Source organism: Dendrobates tinctorius, unplaced genomic scaffold, assembly GCF_039654945.1.
Source record: "Dendrobates tinctorius isolate UK_male_01 unplaced genomic scaffold, ASM3965494v1 ptg000048l, whole genome shotgun sequence".
Lineage (NCBI taxonomy): Eukaryota > Metazoa > Chordata > Amphibia > Anura > Dendrobatidae > Dendrobates > Dendrobates tinctorius.
The window spans coordinates 21,414,611-21,437,152 of NW_027361716.1; the positions used below are offsets into that span (position 1 = coordinate 21,414,611).

Genomic DNA, 22,542 nt, shown 5'->3' on the forward strand with positions numbered 1-22,542 from the left:
ATCCTCCATCCCATAGTCCAGTGCCCATATACTCATCACACATCCTCCATTCCATAGTCAACCATTATGACATCATAATGAGCGGCGGCAGGGCTTGCAACCTTTGATGACATCAGCGTCGCCATGGCAACCATTGTGACATCATAATGAGGGGCGGGGCTTGATACGCACACACTGCTTCCCCAGTATGCAAATAGGGGCATTGTGACATCACAATGAGGGGCGGGGCTTGACGCACACACACTTTTTCCCCCAGTATGTAGATAGGGGCAAAATTATTTGGTGAATTGGAACGCGCGGGGTTAAAATTTCACCTCACAACATAGCTTAGGACGCTCTTGGGGTCCAGACGTGTGGCTGTGCCAAATTTTGTGGCTGTAGCTGCGACGGTGCGGATGCCTATCCCGGACATACAAACATACACATACACACATACATACACACATACATACACACTTTGAGCTTTATATATTAGATGTACAGGAAAATAGTGTATACATCATGTTAGGCTGATTTATCGGAAGCACGGCTACAGGTAGAAAATGACGTTTGTAATCACTCCCCAGCACATGGATTGGCAGCCTGCTCTTCTGCACACACATGCAGCAGAACGGCCTGTCCATGTGTCGAGGAGTGGTTACTACTCTCACTGTGCAGTGATCGGTGACTGGAAGGCTCACACGAGTGTATCAAACATCAGTACGATTTTCCTCCAGAAAAGTGGGATGTTTTTTTTCCCACCTGTCACCTATAACCTCTCCCTGTACAATCTGATTTTTGATTCAGCAGCTATAAATCTTTTACAGAACCATTTACAGTTTCCTATGTAACAGAATTTAATGTATTCATAAAAATCAGATGCCACACTGACAGTCCATATGGCATCTGATTTTTTTCTCATACCCATCCAATTTCTGGGATCCTATTTCTCAAGCCAAATACAGCTGAGAAAAAGCTATAGATCTGCACGGCCTCATTGAATGACATTGGTCCGAGTACATCTGAAGCTTAGTATATTTTTTAGTATGTGCCCCTGATGAACCTATTTAGGGGAAACGCGCCGAGTATAGCATAGTATGTGCATTAGCTTTTTTAGTATGTGCTCCTGATGAACCTATTTAGGGGAAACGCGTCGAGTATAGCATAGTATGTGCATTAGCTTTTTTAGTATGTGCTCCTGATGAACCTATTTAGGGGAAACGCGTCGAGTATAGCATAGTATGTGCATTAGCTATATTAACTTTAACTTGATTTTTTTCATGTTTATGGCAAACTAAATACTATGGTATCCATGTGACATAATTCAGTTTATGGGCCCACTTTATGCTGATATCCTTTTGCATAAGGACAATTGTTGTTTTACCTAACTGCTGCAATAGTGGGAAACTATAGTAAGTACATTTGATGTAGTGTAATTTCTATGTCTGCTGGTAAATAGCAGTTTTGCAGGTGTCCGGCATCCTTTAATAGCCTATTGCAGTAAAGTAACAAAATGATCAGCAATGTATTATTATTAGATGATCTATAATCATGTAATCTATAATTAGACTGAAGCTGACGCACTCCTCCAATCAAAGATTTTATCCTCCTAATATAGTTCCATTGGGCTGATGGTGTCCATGGTGACTCCAGGCCGAACAATGGCGGCAGGATCACCCAGCTACTGTGTCCTGTAGGAATAGTCATCTTATCTCATTTACTGCATGGTGAACAGCATAAAATAGTGTAAAAAAATAAAAACTATTCCTGGATTGATTTTATGTTTTCTCATTCTGTTTCTCAAAAATTGGAATGAATAATAAAATAAAATGAACAATATGTTATGTACTCCCAAATGGCACTAATAAAAACTTCATCTCTTCCCGCAAAAAACAAGCCCCTACTTAGATCTGTCATCTGTCAATGGAAAAATAGGCCGGCATGCACTTTTGTAGCAGATTATACTTTTATCTACAGGTGGACACTGCTAAGAGATTTATCAAATGCGGTATATACGTTTTTTACAGTGGGTCAATGTGGTGGACAGATGCTTCAGGGTCATCCTAACAATGAACACTGATACCTACAAGCGGACTTCTGCTGTTTTGAAACATTATGGGCTCTGCAAACGGTGCCCACAATGTACTCCAGAAAACTCTGCTCCCTAAAAGCCAAATGGCACTCCATCTCTTCTCAGCCCTGCCATATGCCCAAACAGAAGTGTGTGGCCACATATAGGGTACTGCTATACCTGGGTTAAAATAGCGTGATAATTTACAGACTACGCCTTCCTGTGCGCCCAAACAGTAGTTCTCCCCCACAAATGGGGCATCAGAGCATATTCAGTAGAAATTGCACAACAAATTGTATAGTCCATATTCTCACATTTTCTTGTAACGCAAATCATATCAACCTAACTTTACGACTATCACGAAGTACAATATGTCATAAAAAATAGTCTTTGGATCACTGTGACATGTTGGAGCGTTCAGAGTTATTACCACATAAAGTGACAGTGGTCAAAATTTAAAAATTTGTTCTGGTCAGGATGATCAAAACAGGCTCTGGGGTGAAGAGGTTAATATCAGTCAGAAATACTGTCAAAAAGAATTATATATTTATTGTGACATAGATTTAGGCTCCCTTATTAGACTGAGTTCCCATGATGAGTATTTGGTACTTTTTTCTGCTTTATATTAAAGTTCCATCAAAGCATATAAGATATATCAAAATTCTCATGCCCACTGTTCTTTAGGGCTCACTCACAAGAGTGTATAACTTGGACAAGTGCTATCTATGCAGTGTTTTACTATGGGGCAGTGTAGATCTACATTCAGCATGAGAAAAAAAATCACAGCATGTTGCAGGTACATCCGATAACAGGACCATGCACACCCATACAAGTCTATATGTCACGACTATGTTGTTGGGTGTCCCAGGACCAGGGGCTCCTTCCTTGTCCCTAACGCTAGGGGTGCCCTAGTTTGCCCTGTTCTCCAGATTACTTCTGATGGTGAAGACGCCGGGGCCATGTACCTTGCCCTAGCTTCTGAATATGAATCAGCCCTCAGTCTGTACCCTTCCCACAGCCAGAGAAGCACGGAGTAGTAGTGTACCGTAATACACCAACCAGACTAACAAGGTAATACGAACGGGGTAACGAAAAATACCAATCATACAAATATACTCATACATACAACAGAGGAATGCTCCAGGGAGTGGAGGATGGGGTTAAATCAAAGTGGAAGATGAAAGGGAATTATCACACACTCAAAACCTATCAATAGTCATAGATAAATTCACAAAACACCTTCTCCAATAATAACCACCAACAACCACCAGCCATGCAGTATAAGCTAGCTCTGACAATGAGTTCTAGTCAGGACCCTGTTTATTTAGGAGATAGGAGTGGTTAACAGTGAACAGCTGAGAGCCTTAATGCAGGAACACTTCCAGTAGCTCTCAACTGAACAGATTAACGCCTGCACTGCTAAAAGAAACCTGCACTATTTAATATGAAGGTGAAGTGCTTCTAATCAGTGCAGGAGTAGGAGAAATCAGACACTGCAGTGTTCTTGCTCCTCTCTGTCGCGGTAAACCCGTGACACTATAGATACATGTGAAACATCAGACTGCACTCGAATGTCATCGTGCAGTCCGACATCCGCAAACTCAGACAATGGAGAAGAGGGAGAAATTATGCTATCCGTCTTCTCCTCACCTGTAATACAATCCTGTCACATGAAAGAGGACCGCAGTAAGATGTCACTCGGCTCACACACTGACAGATTGAGGGGATTGTGATTAGCATAATCAGCTTGATTATCTCGCATTAGAGAACACACGACAGTCTGGCTGCAGCCTTATTTATACGGTGCAGATATTGACCTGTGGAACATTTTTTTAAATCTGCAGGAAATCTGCTTCTCTTGCGGTTGATATGGTTTGTGTTTGCAGATTTTCTACATTAATTGAAATGACATGCAGAAAATCCACATATAAAAACTGCACATTTGTTATTATTGCATTTCCGTAAGTCCTCACATGACTTTATTAACCCCTTAACGACCGCTGATATGCCTTTTCACGGCGGCATAGAAGCAACAAGGCACTCTTCAAATGAATGGTAGTAGGTGCACAAGTAGGGTCTCCAGCCCACGTAATATTATGAAAGAACTTGGCACTCAAATGGCAAAGTGGATTAGATCCTTTGTTTTATTTTCATCCAAAATTGTATGTTATATTAAAGGTTTTCGATCCGACAACGGATCTTCATCAGAACTTCTCTGAATTAAATATTATATGAGGAGAGGTAATGCGCTGGTGTAGTGATCTAAGTCACTTATTTTGTATGGCGCTGCTTCCTCACCGCGGTTTCCCTGGCGTCCTCCACTTCAGCGGTCACACCGCAGGATTTTTAAGGCTAGAGGAAGCAGCGCCATACAAAATAAGTGACTTAGATCACTACACCAGCGCATTACCTCTCCTCATATAATATTTAATTCAGAGAAGTTCTGATGAAGATCCCTTGTCGGATCGAAAACCTTTAACATAACATACAATTTTGGATGCAAATAAAACAAAGGATCTAATCCACTTTGCCATTTGAGTGCCAAGTTCTTTCATAAAATTTTCACGGCGGCAGTTAAGAGTACTTAAACCACAGAGCCTCTGTTTAATGGCTCTGAGTTTTAAGTATATAGTGTTCCCCCAGAGTCGAATTTTCTCTGGTGTCTCGGCTGCCGGGGGGTAGCCGAGACCCCAGACAACATGATTCGGGTCAGTTTTTAATGACCCCGGTTTTGCGATCGCTGTTATTAACTATATAACGGCGACTGCAAAAAAAGTCTGATGTGCCATTTAATTTCTCTCTCCTCTGATGTGATCGCACATCAGAGGAGAGAGAAATAGGGTCCCCGATCCCCCTCGGTACCACCCTGGGTCTCCTGGCTTCCCCCCACGGCCGCGGTGTCTTGTTCCTGTAAGAAAATGGTGGGCGCATGCGCAGTGCGCCTGCCGAAATTTGCCGGCCAGCACTCGGCAACAATAGGAAAATTTTTCCTTTAGGTTCATTTTGTTCACTGTGATAGACCCTATCACAGTGATCAAAATCAGAAAAATAATGAATAACCCCCCTTTATCACTCCATTAGTTAGGAAAAAATAATGAAATAAAGAAAATATATGTATTTTCATTTTTCCAATAGGGTTAGAGTTAGGCTAAAGTGAGTTGGGCTAAAGGGTTAGGGTTAGGATTAGGGTTAGGGTTGAGATTAGGTTTGGCATTAAAGTTAGGGGTGTGTTGGGGTTAGGTTTATAGTTAGGGTTGGGATTAGGGTTAGGATTGTGTTGGGGTTAGGGTTGTGGTTAAGGTTATGGTTAGGGTTGGGATTAGGGTTAGGGGTGTGTTGGGGTAAGGGTTGTTATTAGGGTTATGGTTAGGGGTGTGTTGGGGTTAGGGTTGGAGTTAGAATTGTGGGGGTTTCCACTGTTTACGTACATCAGGGGGTCTCTAAACGCGACTTGTCGCCACCATTGATGCCAGCCAATTTTGTCTTCAAAAAGTCAAAAGGTGCTCCCTCCCTTCTGAGCTCTGCCGTGCGCCCAAACAGTGGATTACCCCCACATATGGGGCATCAGCATACTCAGGACAAATTGCAGAACAACTTTGGGGGTCTAATTTTTCCTGCTACCCTTGAGAAAATAATAAGGGATAAAAAATCATTTTGTGAAAAAAAAATTATATTTTATTTTCACGGTTTTGCGTTATAAACTTCTGTGAAGCACTTGGTGGTTAAAAGTGCTCACCACACATCTGAATAAGCTCCTTAGGGGGGTCTAATTTCCAAGATGGGGGTCACTTGTGGGGGGTTTCTATTGTTTAGGCACATCAGGGGCTCTGCAAATCCAACATGACGCCCGCAGGCCATTCCATCAAAGTCTCCATTCAAAAACGTCACTACTTCCCTATCAAGCCCCAACGTGTGCCCAAACAGTGGTTCCCCCCCACATATGGGGTACCAGCGTACTCAGGACAAATTGGACAACATCAAGAACTGATCAAATACTTATAGTATGAGCTTAGCCAAAGACTCCAGTTTCCATAGCATTTTCAATATTTTTACAAAATTGCACAATTTGCATAATTATTGTTGCTGTCAAAACCACAGTAAAGCTGATAAAGATACATTCAATTGGATCTGTCAGAATTCATCATTGTCTGTTCAAAAATGGATACAAAGTAGCTGTCATGGCTCTGTTATACACTCATGTGGATAAAGCCTTAAAAATGTTCCATATTGTAATTTAAACTTTTTAATGTCTTTCTATTTTCACAGTTCTGAAGTTGATGGGAACAGGCGCCAATGTCCATACTTGTGTTTATGTGCGAAACATGGAACAAAGGTTAAAGACAGCATTTGAGAGGGCAGAATTGACTAGTACTGGTGGGATCAGCAGCAACCTCTCAGTTCAGGTAGTACAGCATTTATTTACATATACTATATGGACAAAAGCAAAAAACATAAAATCATAACAAAAACGCTGATTTTTCATCATACTGACGTGCAAAACTGAAATAATACGTGATCAAAAAGTTTTCTGAAAGCGTCATCTCAACCTGTAAAAAAACGAGTCCTCACTCAGCCCTGTCTGGAAAAATAAAAAATGACAGCTCTCAAAATATAGTGATGCAAAACAAATAATTGTTTGTAAAAAAATTTCACACTAGACTTCAAGCAGCTTGGAATGTCTGTCTCCCCATTCTTCCTCCAGACTCTGGGACCATGATTTCCAAGGTCTAGTATGAAGTTTCCACAATCAGTGATGGTTTGGGGAGCCATGTCATCTGCTGTTGTAGGTCCACTGTGTTTTATCAAGACCAAAGTCAGCGCAACCGTCTGCCAGGAAATTTTAGAGCACTTCATGCTTCCCTCTGCCGACAAGCTCCTTGGAGATGGAAATTTCATTCTCCAGCAGGACTTGGCACCTGTCCACACTGCCAAAAGTACCAATACCTGGTGTAAGAACAACAGTATCACTGTGCTTGATTGGCCAGCAAACTCGCCTGACATTAGCCCCATAGAGAATCTATGGGGTATTGTCAAGGGGAAGATGAAAGATACCGAATCCCAACAATGCAGACAAGCTGAAGGCTGCTATCAAAGCAACCTGGGCTTCCATAACCCCTCAGTAGTGCCACAGGCTGATCGCCTCCATGCCACGCCGCATTGATCCAGTAATTGATGCCAAAGGAGCCCCCACCAAGTATTGAGTGCATTTGCTGAACATACATTTCAGTAGGCCAACATTTCGGATTTTAAAATCATTTGTTTAAGCTGGTGTTATAAAGTATTCTAATTTACTGAGATAAGGATTTTTGGGTTTTCATTGGCTGTAAGCCATAATCACCAACATTAACAAAAATAAACATCTGAAATAGATCACACTGTCTGTAATGACTCTATATAATATTTGAGTTTCACTTTTTGTACTGAAGAAATAAATTAACTTTTTGATGATATTCTAATTTTGTGAGATGCACCTGTAAGTATTTGGAGTGTTTGCGAAAACTGGGTAGAACATACAAACTCCTTGCAGATGTTGTCCTTGGTTGGATGTGAACCCAGCGCTGCGAGGCTGCAGTGCTAACCATTGAGCCACCATGCTGCCCTGATTTTAGTGGTGAAAATGTAATTATTCTTTCTTCACCGTCCAATAGTATAAAATTAATTGAGACACCCATGGTGTCAATATGATCACTTCACCCCTAGCTGCATTCATTGGGGAGCATAGTATGAAAATTGAGGTCATATATTGGGGGGAAGGGATCTGCTGTTCTGGCACTTCAGGAGCTCTGCCAATGTGACATGACACCCTCAAAATATTCCAGCAAAATTTGAACTCCATTATGGCGCTTCTTCCCTTCTGAGATTTGCACTCTGCTTCAAAAGTAGTTTTCAACCACATATGGGATATCTGTGTACTCAGTAGAAATTGCACAAAAAACTTGGGTCCATTTTCTCCTGCTATACTTGTGAATCTGGGGCTAAAACAACAGTTTTTTGGGAAAATATATATTTTTTTTATTTTACCAGATCATCGTTGTAAAATCCTGTGAAGCACCTGGGGTTCATGGTGCTCACCACACATCTAGATAAATTCCATGAGGGGTCTAGTTTCCAAAATGGGATCACTTGTGGGGTTTTTCTACTGTTTTGTGGAGATAACATAATTGTTCATTTTTTCATTCTTATTTGCGGTAATTCTTGTGAAGCACAAGAAGGGTTAACAAACTTCCTAAGTGTGGTTTCCAGTCCATTGACTGGTGCAGTATTTTATTTTTTTTAGGGATTATCTGACCCACAGACCTCTTAAAATCACTACAAAAGTGAAGCGATCCCCTAAACGATAGGTTTTGTAAATTTCATTGAAAATAAAAAGAAAAATTTCTGCTAAACTTTTAAGTAAGATCCAAACAAAAAGTTTATCTATTTTAATGGCATATCCATTGAATGTTTAAAAGTTTCATTGTTTTCTAATTTGTTGGCAAATTTCATATATTTTCATAAGTATATTGAAATATTTATTTGAAACATTTGACCTGGTCAAGGAACTGAAAACTGGCTTCTATGGAAAGGGTTGAGTGAGGTTGAGGTCAGGCCTCGGTGCTGCCAGTCAACAGACTCCCATGGCCGTGCATTTATGGACCTTGGTTTGTGCACTTTATGAATGGGGCACAGTCATGCTGGAACAGAAAAGGGCCTTCCCCAGATCATTTCCACAAAGTTGGAAGCGGCAATTGTCCCACATATCTTGGTATACTGAGGCACTAAGATTTTCCTTCACTGGGACTAAAGGCCTTCGACCAAACCATGGTAGACAACCCAATAGTATTAAGCTTGCTCCACCAAATTATCCAATTGGCACAATGTAGTCAGGCAGGTAGGTAACATTCTCCTGGCATTCATCAAACCTTGACTTGTCTATCAAAGTGGAACATAGGGAAGCTGCTTGGCCTTGGAAGTGACAAACGCCTGAAGAGGCCTGGATCTCTGCAGCTATTGAGTCAGCAGAACGTTGGCAAGTTTTCTGCCATCTGCTCCTTAGCACGCGATGACCCCACTCTGTACATGTAAGTGGTTCTGCCACTTTGTGGCTGAGTTTCTGTGGTTTCTGGTTACTTCCACTCAGAGCTGACTGTGGAATATTTGGGAGGAAAGAAAATTCACAAACTAACTCATTCAGTGAGCTCCTTAGAATGACCTGTTCTTTCACAAATGTTGGGATTGGACTTTATTTCTCTCTCTTGCGTTCTTTATGACACATGCTCTGGTTGTCTTCAGCAATCCCACCCGTTGATGGACCCTCTTTTGGGTGAGGTTTACGGTCACCGACTTACAGTCACACACAGTATAGAAAACTAGCGCAATGTAATAATATTGGTGGCTGAGACCATGAGTGAAATATCACGATAATGTGATGGCTTTTTATTAATTACAGGAGGATCAGTAATGGCAACTGCATTGTGCATTATTAGTCTTAATGAAGAAAGTAACATTTATGCCAGTTATGGAGATGTTGGTTAATTCTTATACTGGAACAAATCGGTTTGAATCATTTCTTTTCTAAGTTTTGGTTGAATAGTTTTATTATTTTAGCTTTAGTGACAATTAAATGATCAGAAGAGGCACTATTCACCCTCTGCGCCCCTGAGCAATGTCTACTATTGGGGATGTCTGCAGAGGACAGACTCATGCCCCCACGCCCGCCCCCGCTCTAGGCTGCACAGCCTGGCTGCGAACCCAACCTCTACATCTAATGTACTGTAGTTAAATGTTATGGAATCTGGTAACAGTATAATGTAGAGACAGAGAGCCTGATTTCAGTTACTGTATTGCTTGTGCAGGTTCGTGTTGGGGGCGGGGTTACAAGATCAGCTGGACTGGCTAGCATGAGACACCTAGTGCTGCTGTGATAATCTCCTGCTGATAAAACACTGGCTGTATTGAAACTACAGCAAGCTGCAGGGCAAGCGACGCATCCCTGATATTATGTTTTTCTTGGATTACATAGCAAACACCTGCTGACAGTTTGTAACCTCTGATAAACAATGACATTGTGTTTCATTTAATGAACTCTTGGGATTACTCCTTACGATATATGATCGATATATGACTAGCCTTTTAGTGAAGCATTATAACAATATCATGCGTGATAGCCGCTGGGTATTAGTAGAATTGAAAGTGCTGTATATTTCATGAGATGATCAGACATTTCCTCACCTGGCAGCATTTACTGGAAAATGAGAATCGGTATTGGCAGAGTATTGTAGACACAATAGTGGGGGGTCTGGCACCAGGATGGTCCCGGCAGTCCTGCACCTGTTACATGGTGCGTTACAGCTCATGATTATCTCATTCACACGTGCACCGGCTGGCAGCACATTCTGCTCTGGAACAGCTACAGGAATCACCCACAGATCAATGTAACTCTTTACTTCTTACCTTTTTTAGCTCTAACCATGTGTTTTAGACATATCATTTACATTAATAAATTTTCTGTTAAATAAATTTCTTTTATGGTACCGGATTATTAAATATTATGAGATGGTCATTGAAAAATACACTACATGGCTAAAGGTATGTAGAAAGCTCTGCTGTTTATGGAAATCAGGATTTTCAGACACCCCCTTACCAACAGATGCATAAAATCCAGCACACAGCCATAGGTATGCATGGGGAGTAGCATAATTCGTTCCAGAGAGCTCAGTGACGCGTTGCACCTTTCTCAGAAGTCAGTTCTGTGCATTTCTGATCTGCTAGATCTGTACACATCAGCTGCGTCATTAGCGGGAAGGTGAAGCGTCTAGGAGTGACAACACTTCAGCCATGAAACCACACAAAGTATCATCCCATTAAGTGGAGAAGCACGTCCTGCAGAGGAATCGCCTGCTGGCTAGTGCATCGCTCGCTACGACGTTCCACGCTGCCTCCGAAAGTGATATCGGCACAAGATTTACACTTTGTGATCTTCATAAAATACGGTTTTATCATCGAGCAGCTGCACACGAGCTCCAGATCACAATCCACATCGCCAAGGCTTGGCTGGAGAAGATTCGGGCTCACCGCCCCTGGTTTGGGGATGTTCCTCATACTATGGAGTTGGTTCCATGTATTGCATATCAGGCACCATGGAGCAGTTTTAAAATATCCAAATACTGGAAAAGGTTATATTGCCTTATGCTGAAGATGAAATACCTATGAAATAGGTATTTGAGCAGGACAATGAACCCAAAGCAAGCGGGCAACATCCCAGTTCCAGACCAACAAGATTGATCCCAGACCTCAATTGATTGAGAATTTGTGGAATTACATCAAAATGCTGTTTTCGATACAAACCTAAGAATGCAAAAGAACTGTGGAATGTAGACCAGTCAGAATGGTCTGGAATATCTGTTATTTCATGTGAATGGCTTTTTTTCACCTCTTGAAACCCTGCACAATTTTTCACTGAAGCCCATTTCATAAACTCTATTATCACATGCATGGCTTATAGATGGGGGGGGGGGGGGGCATTTTTTAATTATATTTTTGCAGCTTTTTTTTACTTGTGGAAAAGATTAATTTTTTATTCCCTAGCCCTACACTGTGTGCACTATTATTAGGCAATTTGTATTTTTGATGGTTAATTTTATTATTGAATAACTGTTGGTCATTCCAAAAATTTAATAAACCTGAATATTTAAAAAAATAAAATTGAGATTTTGCCTTTCTTAGGAGAATATCTGTACACCTTGTACTTCTCTGCCTTGCTTCCACGAGCCCCGTCCTGTGTGACGCAGCCAGCAGGCCGGTAACTGATACAACAGGACATGGCACGTGTAATTATCCAGTGTGACACAGCCCGCAGGCCGGTAACTAATACAACCAGACAAAGGGGACAGGGAAAACCTGGGTAACAATAACAATGGTGGCCCTGCGATAGGGAACGGGGAAGTGGAGACCTCCTGCACTCCCCTGAGTCAGTGTCTCTACACTCCTAACGTTCCCTAGGCCGGTTTCGCACCCGGCGCCGATCAAGAACCTAAAAACCCTGACTCGCCCTGCACCTAAACCCTCACTAGAGAAATGGTCGGTGCGGAAACTAATCCCACCACTGCACTAAACACACATAAGGAAAAGTGACAAAACAGGGGAACACCACTTAGCTTTGCTCTGTTGCTTACGCTCCCATCAACAGAGCCCACCACCTGCGTGCATCTTTTCCTCCGACCGGATCCAACACCGTAGTGCAGCCTCGGAGCAAACAGAGTCCACCACCTGCGTGCAGCTGTCCAAAAACAGAGTCCAGCAAATGAGTCCAGCTTTTCTGCCAGAGTCCAACATTTTGAGTCCAGCTTTCCAGCAAACCGAGTCCAGCATCCTGAGTGCAGCTCTACACCATAGCTGCCACTCCACTAAGCAATGTCAGCCCTCCTTGCAGACACCATAGCTGACACTCCACCAAGCCATGCCAGCCCTCCTTGCAGACACCATAGCTGCTACTCCAGAACTCTCACTGAGCTGCCCGTGACTCTCCTTCAGCTCCATTCTTCACCCAGGCTTGCTTGCAAATGAGGAACCCTCACCAACAGTGATTGACACACCTGACACTCTTTTATAGAGCAATCACACCTGTTACATAATCACGTGCACAAACTAAGGTAGCCAGAGTGTAATGACCCTAATGGCCACCGGGGGGAAAACTACAACTGAAACCACCACAGTGCAATGACCCTAATGGCCACCGGGAGCAAAACCACCTTTGGCACACTGCCAAAGGAAAAAAAAAAAGGTTACTTTGTGCATTTAATCTGTCAGATCCAACCAGGATCATGACACTTGCTCAGTGGTGGTCAGGTTTCAGCCTTCCTCACTCATGCCATGTCTCTGAGCACTGAACACCTTGAACTTCTGTATCTTGTTCAGTGGTGGTCAGGTTTCAGCCTCCCTTACCTTTGCCATGTCTCTGATCACTGATCACCTTGTACTTTTGTGTCTTGCTCAGTGCTGGTCAGGTTTCAGCCTTCCTTACCTCGACCATGTCTCTGTGCACTGAACACCTTGTACTTCTGTGTCTTGCTCAGTGGTGGTCAAGTTTCAGCTTTCCTCGCCTCAGCCATGTCTCTGAGCACTGGTCAACTTGTACTTCTGTGTCTTGCTCAGTAGTGGTTTGGTTTCAGCCTTCCTCACCTCGGCCATGTCTCTGAGCACTAAACACCTTGTACTTCTGGGCCTCCAGTGAGGTTGCAGTCCTGGAATATGACAGCACTGGAGGATGATGGCTTCCTGGTTGCTTCACGTTTGATTATTCTCACATTTTTGGCAGTTAATGGGTGTGTTTTTTCCCTCAACATATTTTTTAAGATCCTGTTGATTATTTGCAACAACATTTTTGATGGTTATGTGATTACTCCCCAATATCTTAGTGTTTTGTAGAGTGCTGCATCTCTCTGTAAGACTTGTAACAATTTTTTCACTTTTTAGAGTCAGTTTAATCTCTTTTTTGGCCCATTTTGCCAGAGGGAAAACAAGCTACCTAATAATTCTGCTCACCTTGATAAAGGTTTTTGTATCCTTAGGCCGCACCCTCCGTCATTACACAAGTACATCTGATCTGCTGTGTATATTTGGTACATTATCCAAGATACAATGGCTTGGTGGAGATGTCCAACACTTCTGGCACACAAGCACTTTTTCCCTTTAGCTTCGCTGCTGTCTTGTCTGCCTTAATTTTGCAATGTCTGTATTACATCAATAATTCAATTATTTACGGTACTTACTTAATTTAATAATATTTATTTTCTGTCCTTTGATAGATTTTGAGCACATCCAAAGAAAACCAAATTCTTACCCTGATCTACGTTGTGAAAAATTATAGCAATGCATTAAATGGTGCGACAGCTAGCAGCCTGCTCAATGTCCTCTCTGGAGAAGAAGTTGGGTACTATCTGGGAGATCCTCCATCCATTATTGCGGAATGTAAGGAACACACCCAATTTGCTTTTCCTCTTTTTTCTAAAGTCAAGTGAAGCTTCAAAAGATTTGTGTTAATTACAATATTTGCCTTTATTAAAATTCTGAGCTTATGGAAATCCTGGGTTCAGACATTCTCACCTGGGACCTTTGGTGGCATATTAGAAGGATGTGTTATATATGCCTGATAGGTGCGGGTCCTACTTCTGACCTACACCTATGTGAAGACCTGGAGTCTGACTAGACAGTACCATGCTGGTTGGGAATGAGAATGAGAGTACCAATCATGTAGTTTATTCTTACACGTTACTGAGTAATAGAGGAACAACACATTGCAAGGTTGCTGTGAGTTACATATGCTCCGGCGTTGTTACGTCATGGTGGAATATTTTATGTAACAAACAAGTCAGGAGAGAGGTCACAAATTCTCTTTAATGTTTTCATATTATTCTGTATTTTTACTAATCTGTACATTGCATGTTAAAGTTACAACACAACTTAATGATGTCAATGAGAAAAATGTTTCCATTTTACTTAAGATTTATTTTATTTGTTCTTTTTTCAGCACTGTATTATCCAAATATTGACATATCAGCTTCCACAATTATCAACTGGGTGTACACAGGTAACTTTACTTATATATTTCATGACAGCCATGCTGGAACTATGATTATTACTAGATTTCTTTCCTGTTTATAAGAGACCCAGTTGCACTTAGTGGAAACTACAATAACCACTTTTGAGCAGTCACTTTAAAGAGGTTCCAAAAGTGTCTACCTTCTTCATTGGACAGCGCACAGCCCACAGGTTGTGTATGGTATTGCACCCACCCTCTTGGTCAACATTGTTATATCACAAGGGTCCAGGGGACTATTTTGTGGGGTTTACATGATGAAGAACATCTTTTGCTCGTGCATCTTCCTCTGACATAGAGGGCTCATTGAGGTCACCATTGTTTTTTTATCCCTGACTTGCAAACTTTTACTCTAGTGTGATGTAAGATAGCGCTGATCACTTCTCTTCTTCAGTAATGTGCTAACCTTTGATAAACAGTCTTGGTCCCTTGAAAAAACCACAAGCTTCATTGTGGTCAATGTTCAAGCAAGCTCTATAGCAGGTGACACCTGAGCTGGCCTTGTATTATATGAAGTCTTGTATCAACCAACTCAGGAGCGGACATACCATTGGTACATGACAAAAATGTACTCCAAACCATAGTACAACTAATGTATTGTAGTGCACACATTAGCAACCATTTGCTGATTGCATATAACAGATAGCGACTCAATATAATATTGCATTTTAGGAGGAAGAGTTAAGTCAATGCTTATGTTAAAAAGTGTATAAACTTTATTTCAATCAAATACTAAACATACATATGATTAAAGAGATAAATTAGAGCAGACAATAATATAAATATAAGCAGCAGTACAGTTTAGTGACGACAAAATCCAAAAAAGTACACCATGAGTGACAGGCACATATTACCAAAGCACAAAGGGCAAGTAAAAAAGTCTATATTGCTAAAACGCTGTCATAAATCCCACCAAGATGTATATATATTGGTTGATCTTGTAAGATATAGATCAATGGTAAGAGGGGTCTTGAGTTAGGGATATAATAGGCTCCTAAAATGTGCCAGCATTAATGCATAATGGAGTCAGTATTTCCTAATACATATGCCTGTTCCGTGGCCACTAATAGACAGGTCTCCATATCCCATCCACCATCAATGACTCAAAGGGAGACAGCAAATAGCAGTAACACAAATTAAACATTACCCGTCATTGCGCCCAGCATGTGCCCAGAAACGGCCACGGAACAGGCATATGTTATTAGGGCAATACTGACTCCATTATGCTGGGTCTGGCGGTGGGTCCTGGCGGGGGTCCGGCGGGGGGGGGTCCGGTGTGGGTGTCCCGCTGATGGTATTGTGGTATTGCGGAAGGGCCTGGTACCACCAGCGGGTGCCATATTGGAATACCCATCACTTGGGTATTCCATTATGGCGGTCAGCGTGCTTATGGTGCGTCGCGGTGGATTGTGGGATTCGAGGACGTCCGGACGGAAGAAGATGACGGACAATTTTAGATTGGTATATATTTATATTATTCAAACAAAAAAGGAAGCACACTGTAGCGCCATAACATGCAAACATGAAATATGAAAAATGAATTGCATTACTGCATTAGAAGTATGAAAAATTTGAGAAAGTTTAGCGCATAAAATGGCCAATTGATGTGTACCTGGAAGCCATGGTCATGCATTTCTCGATTTCCAAGACCTCTTCCTGTTTTATTTGAGAAATCAAATAAATAAAAGGATAAAAATCCCACAGTGGTGAGTGTTCTTCAAGTTACATAGTGCTGGCACCTCACTTCAAAAAATGGGGAGAGATCCACCAAGTTTCCATGCAGGATTATATCCCGGAAACCCTCCAATTAAGGGCATCCTACCTCACTTCTGGGGGTGAGGTCCTAATTCCCGCATATGTTCCACCCACTGCACTAAGTATCATCCCCATGGTGACAATCCCAAGATCAATAATACACTTGGTGTCCTCGCTATTCTATCCCCACATGCCATGCAAGAAGATTACTGGCCACAGTTACCTTTAGTACAGGCAATTTAAACCTGCTCTAAAGTGCAGACCTGTGTTTTAGTTGATCAAACTGCTCAGGGGAGATCGGGACTCCGTGAGCTTTATATGCCAAAACATTTCCGTGCTGTTGTGAGTTCATTTTCCCCTTCACCGTTGATGTCTGATGAACTCCCTCTGCTGGTGAAGAGAGGTAGTGAAATTGATTGGGTTGGGAAGAACCTGTCATCTGAACAGGTGGAGCCTGATTGGACACCCGAAATCACTGAGTGGATATAAGGCAGCCGACGCCCTACTGGGGTGCTGGTGATCCTTTCTGCTCTGAGCTCTTGCAAACCAGTTCAGTACCTGTCTTCTGAAAGCTAAGTATTTGCTCTCTTATTTTTCCATGAGATATTGTCTGTTTACTTAGTGTTCGTGTTCTGCCTGCCCTTGTTGGTACAGGCTGAGCTCCATTTTTGTCTCTGGTCAAGTTGATCTTTTGCTCAGTCTTCAGAATATACCTGAGTGCTGATATAGTGTTTTTGAAGTCTAGTGACTTCAGGGCCTTTTTTCTATCAGACGTGTTGGACATTATTTTGGCAGTATTTTTGCGGATTGCAGCCAGCATCTTTTCTGTCCTTTCCTATTTAGTTAGTTGGGCCCCATCGTTTGCTCAACCTGTCTTTCTGTCTGTGTTTGTGTTTTCATATGCTTTTCACCGACAATACATGTTGGGGGCTGTCTATTGCTTTGGGGTCTGCTCTGGGGCAGTTTAGATTTCCCCTTTCTTTCTTTAGGCTTATTTAGTTCTCTGGCTGTGAACGAGGGGTCTAGGGCACCGTAGGAACCCCCCACAGCTACTGTTAGTTGTGTGAATAGGATCCGGGGTCTGCAATCCGATAGCTACCAACCTCTCCGGTTTTCTGGACTTAGCTTGTATTTTTGTTTTTTCCTCCTTCGGAGACTCATTCATAACAGAATCACCAGCCATACCGCAGATTCTAGGATACTCAATAGCAGGAAAGAATTGTAAGGAAGAAGAAAAAAAAAAAGAAAAGAAAAGTGTCAGAATTTTTTTTTTTTGTCTATATTTTTTCCTCTATGTCTTTGAGGCCGTAGGGGGAATTTTTTTTTCTTCTCAATGGAGATGAAGCAATTGTCTGATCGTGTGGAGCAGCTTGCTGCTGAAGTGCGGGGAATTTCCGTCTATCTTGTTCATTAACATGTTGCTGAAACAAAGATCCCTACTCCTGATGTGTTTTTTGGGGATCGGTCTAAATTTTTGAACTTTAAGAATAATTGTAAATTATTTTTTGCCTTGAAGCCTAACTCATCAGGGAGCTCCGCGCAGCAGGTTAAAATTGTCATCTCTTTGCTGCGCGGCGATCCTCAGGATTGGGCGTTTTCTTTGAAACCTGATGATCCTATTCTAGTTAATGTGAACGCATTTTTTCAAGCCTTAGGGCTGTTGTATGATGAACCTAATGCTATTGATCAGGCTGAAAAGGCCCTGTTGGCATTGAGCCAGGGTCAGGATTCTGCAGAGTTGTACTGTCAAAAATTCCGAAAGTGGGCGGTCCTTACTACTTGGAATGATGGTGCCTTGGCAGCTCTCTTTCGGAAGGGTTTGTCAGAAACCGTAAAAGATACTATGGTGGGATTTCCTGTTCCCTCTGGTCTTGACGATTCTATGTCATTAGACATTCAGGTTGATCGGCGTTTGCGTGAACGCAAAACTGCACGAGAGGTGTTGCCATCTGTTGAACAAATGTCTGAACCTATGCAATGTGATAGAGTTTTGTCTAGGGCGCAACGTCAGGAGTTCAGAAGGCGTAATAAGCTGTGTTTTTTCTGTGGAGATGCTTCGCATATTATTTCTGTCTGCCCTAAACGAGAGAAACGTTTTGCACACACATTTGCTGTGGGCGGTGTTCAACCTAAGTTTCTTCTGGCAATTACTCTGATCTGCTCCCTATCCACATTTTCCGCTAAGGCTTTCGTGGATTCGGGAGCAGCTCTGAACCTGATGGACTTGGATTTTGCTAAACGTTGTGGATTTCCTCTGAACCTGATGGACTTGGATTTTGCTAAACGTTGTGGATTTCCTATGACACCTCTGCGGACACCTATCCCTTTGAGGGGTATTGATGCTACTCCTTTGGCGAAGAATAAACCTCAGTTTTGGACCCAGGTGGTAATGCGGGTCGCCCCAGATCATCAAGAAAATTGCAGATTCTTGGTGTTGCATAATCTGCATGATACCATTGTTCTGGGGTTTCCCTGGTTACAAATCCACAATCCAGTTTTGGATTGGAAATCTGTGTCTGTGGTGAGTTGGGGTTGTCGGTGTGCCCTTAGTAACGCTCCTGTTTTCTCCACCTCTCCCCAGTCGCATGATGTTCCTGACTATTTGGCTGATTTTTATGATGTATTTAGTGAAAATGAGTCTGCGTCTTTGCCTCCTCATAGGAGTTATGACTGTGCAATTGAGCTGAGCCCTGGGTGTAAATTTCCCAAGGGTCGACTTTTCAATTTATCTGTACCCGAGCACGAGGCCATGCGATCCTATATTAAGGAGTCGTTGGAGAAGGGTCATATTAGACCATCCTCTTCACCCTTAGGTACTGGGTTTTTTTTCGTGGCCAAGAAGGATGGTTCATTAAGGCCTTGTATTGACTATCGTTCCCTCAACAAAATTACTGTTAAATATCAGTGTCCGTTACCCCTGATTTCTGATCTATTCTCTAGAGTTAAAGGTGCTTGCTGGTTTACCAAGCTTGACCTCAGGGGGGCGTATAATCTTATTCGCATTAAGCATGGGGATGAATGGAAGACGGCGTTTAGTTTAATACTCCAGAGGGACATTTTGAGTACCTGGTGATGCCTTTTGGGCTCACTAATGCCCCTTCTGTCTTCCAGTGCTTCATGAATGATATTTTCCGAGACTTTGTGGATAAATTTTTGATCATCTATCTGGATGATATTTTGATCTTTTCCAAGGATTGGGACTCTCATGTGGAACATGTTCGGACTGTGTTCCGGATTTTGAGAGTGAATTCCCTGTATGTCAAGGGATCGAAATGCTTTTTTGGGGTACAGAGGATTTCATTTTTGGGATTTATTTTGTCTCCGTCAACTATTGAAATGGACCCGGCCAAGGTACAGGCTATTTATGATTGGGTTCAGCCCACTTCTTTGAAGGCCCTCCAGAAGTTTTTGGGTTTTGCTAATTTTTATCGTAAATTTATAGCTAATTTTTCTGGTATTGCCAAACCATTGACTGATTTGACTAAGAAGGGTGCTGATGTGCTGAATTGGTCTCCGGAGGCTGTTTCTTCCTTTCAGGAGCTGAAGCGGAGATTTACTTCTGCTCCGGTTTTGCGGCAACCTGATGTCTCACTCCCGTTTCAGGTAGAGGTGGACGCTTCTGAGATTGGTGCAGGAGCTGTTTTGTCCTAAAAAGATCCAGTAACATCTAAGATGAATCCCTGTGCTTTCTTTTCCCGAAAGTTCTCCCCATCTGAACGTAACTATGATGTGGGGAATCGGGAACTGTTAGCCATGAAATGGGCATTTGAGGAGTGGAGACATTGGTTGGAGGGAGCTAAACATCAAGTCGTGGTCCTTACTGACCACAAGAATTTGGTTTACCTGGAGTCGGCCAAACGCTTGAATCCTAGACAGGCTAGGTGGGCCTTGGTTTTCACACGTTTTGATTTTGTGGTCTCTTTTCTTCCGGGCACTAAGAATGTCAAGGCAGACGCCCTCTCTAGGAGTTTCTTTGCTGATTCTCCTGTTGTGATCAAGCCTGCTACCATCTTAGGTGAGGGGGTAGTTCTTTCTGCCATCTCGTCCGATTTGAGACATGCTCTGGAAGAGTTTCAGGAGGACAAACCTGAGCGTTGTCCCATTGGAAAATTGTATGTTCCTGACCAGTGGAGGAAGAGAGTGATGTCTGAAGTTCATTGCTCTGCATTGGCTGGTCATCCAGGTATTTTTGGTACTAGAGATTTGGTGAGTCGGTCTTTTTGGTGGCCCGCCTTGTCTCGTGATGTCAGGAGTTTTGTGCAGTCCTGTGGGACTTGCTCCCGGTCTAAACCTTGTTCTCGCTTTAGTGGGTTGCTGATGCCTTTGCCGGTGCCCAGGAGGCCATGGACCCATATTTCAATGGATTTTATCTCTGATATGCCTGTCTCTCAGAGAATGACTGTTATTTGGGTGATTTGTGATAGATTCTCTAAGATGGTCCATCTTGTACCACTCCCTAAGTTGCCATCTTCCTCAGAGTTGGTCCCCTCGTTTTTGCAACCGGTGGTTCGCTTGCTCGGGATTCCTGAGAACATTGTATCTGACAGAGGAGTTCAGTTTATTTCTAGATTTTGGAGGACTTTCTGTTCCAAGCTGGGAATTCAGTTGTCCTTCTCCTCTGCGTTTCACCCTCAGACCAATGGGCAGACGGAGAGAACAAACCAGACTTTGGAGTCGTATTTGAGATGTTTTATTTCTGCTGATCAGGATGATTGGGTTTCATTTTTACCCTTGGCCGAATTTGCTTTAAATAATAGAGCTAGTTCTGCCACTTTGATGTCACCTTTTTTTTGTAACTTTGGGTTTCATCCTCGATTCTCTTCAGGGCAGGTGGAGTCTTCTGCCTGCCCAGGTGTTGACACTGTGGTGGAGAGAAAGCACCAGATCTGGGACCAAGTGGTGGATAGGTTGTCTCTTTCCCAGGAAAAGGCCCAGCGGTTTTCCAACCGTCATAGGACCATTGGTCCCCAGTTTAAGGTGGGTGATATGGTTTGATTGTCATCAAAGAATATCTCTATGAAGATGGCTTCTCCAAAGTTTAAACCTAGATTTATTAGACCTTACAAGATTTTGGAGATTCTTAATCCTGTCTCTTTTCGATTGGCTCTTCCTGTTACATTTAAGATCCATAACGTGTTTCATAAGTCTCTGTTAAAGAGGTTTGTTGAGCCAGTAGTTCCTGCGGTGGCACCTCCTGACCCTGTATTGGTGGAAGGTAATGTGGAATATGAGGCTGAGAAGATACTGGATTCTCGCCTGGCTAGACGGAGACTCCAGTATTTGGTTAAATGGAAGGGTTATGGCCAGGAGGATAATTCTTGGGTCCCTGCATCCGATATTCATGCTGAAAGATTGGTTCGTGCTTTTCATCGGGCCCATCCTGATCGTCCTGGTGGCGTGGATGAGGGTTCGGTGACCCCTCCTCAATGGGGAGGTACTGTTGTGAGTTCATTTTCCCCTTCACCGTTGATGTCTGATGAACTCCCTCTGCTGGTGAAGAGAGGTAGTTAAATTGATTGGGTTGGCAAGAACCTGTCATCTGAACAGGTGGAGCCTGATTGGACACCCGGAATCACTGAGTGGATATGAGGCAGCCGACGCCCTACTGGGGTGCTGGTGATCCTTTCTGCTCTGAGCTCTTGCAAACCAGTTCAGTACCTGTCTTCTGAAAGCTAAGTATTTGCTCTCTTATTTTTCCATGAGATATTGTCTGTTTACTTAGTGTTCGTGTTCTGCCTGCCCTTGTTGGTACAGGCTGAGCTCCATTTTTGTCTCTGGTCAAATTGCTCTTCAGAATATACCTGAGTGCTGATATAGTGTTTTTGAAGTCTAGTGACTTCAGGGCCTGTTTTCTATCAGACGTGTTGGACATTATTTTGGCAGTATTTTTGCGGATTGCAGCCAGCATCTTTTCTGTCCTTTCCTATTTAGTTAGTTGGGCCCCATCGTTTGCTCAACCTGCCTTTCTGTCTGTGTTTGTGTTTTCATCTGCTTTTCACCGACAATACATGTTGGGGGCTGTCTATTGCTTTGGGGTCTGCTCTGGGGCAGTTTAGATTTCCCCTTTCTTTCTTTAGGCTTATTTAGTTCTCCGGCTGTGAACAAGGGGTCTAGGGCACCGTAGGAACCCCCCACGGTTACTGTTAGTTGTGTGAATAGG

The 22,542-nt window shown here is 42.6% G+C and overlaps 1 protein-coding gene across 5 annotated transcripts in view; it reads left to right on the forward strand.

Moving 5' to 3' along the window:
• KIAA1549L (KIAA1549 like) overlaps positions 1–22,542 on the forward strand; it is a 499,083-nt gene that overhangs the window by 234,126 nt on the left and 242,415 nt on the right. For all 5 annotated transcript variants that reach the window (XM_073576347.1, XM_073576346.1, XM_073576342.1 and 2 more), the window contains 3 exons: positions 6,317–6,453; positions 13,837–13,999; positions 14,559–14,618. In XM_073576347.1, coding sequence (XP_073432448.1) covers positions 6,317–6,453; positions 13,837–13,999; positions 14,559–14,618 — 360 coding nt within the window. The remainder of the gene's footprint in view (positions 1–6,316; positions 6,454–13,836; positions 14,000–14,558; positions 14,619–22,542) is intronic.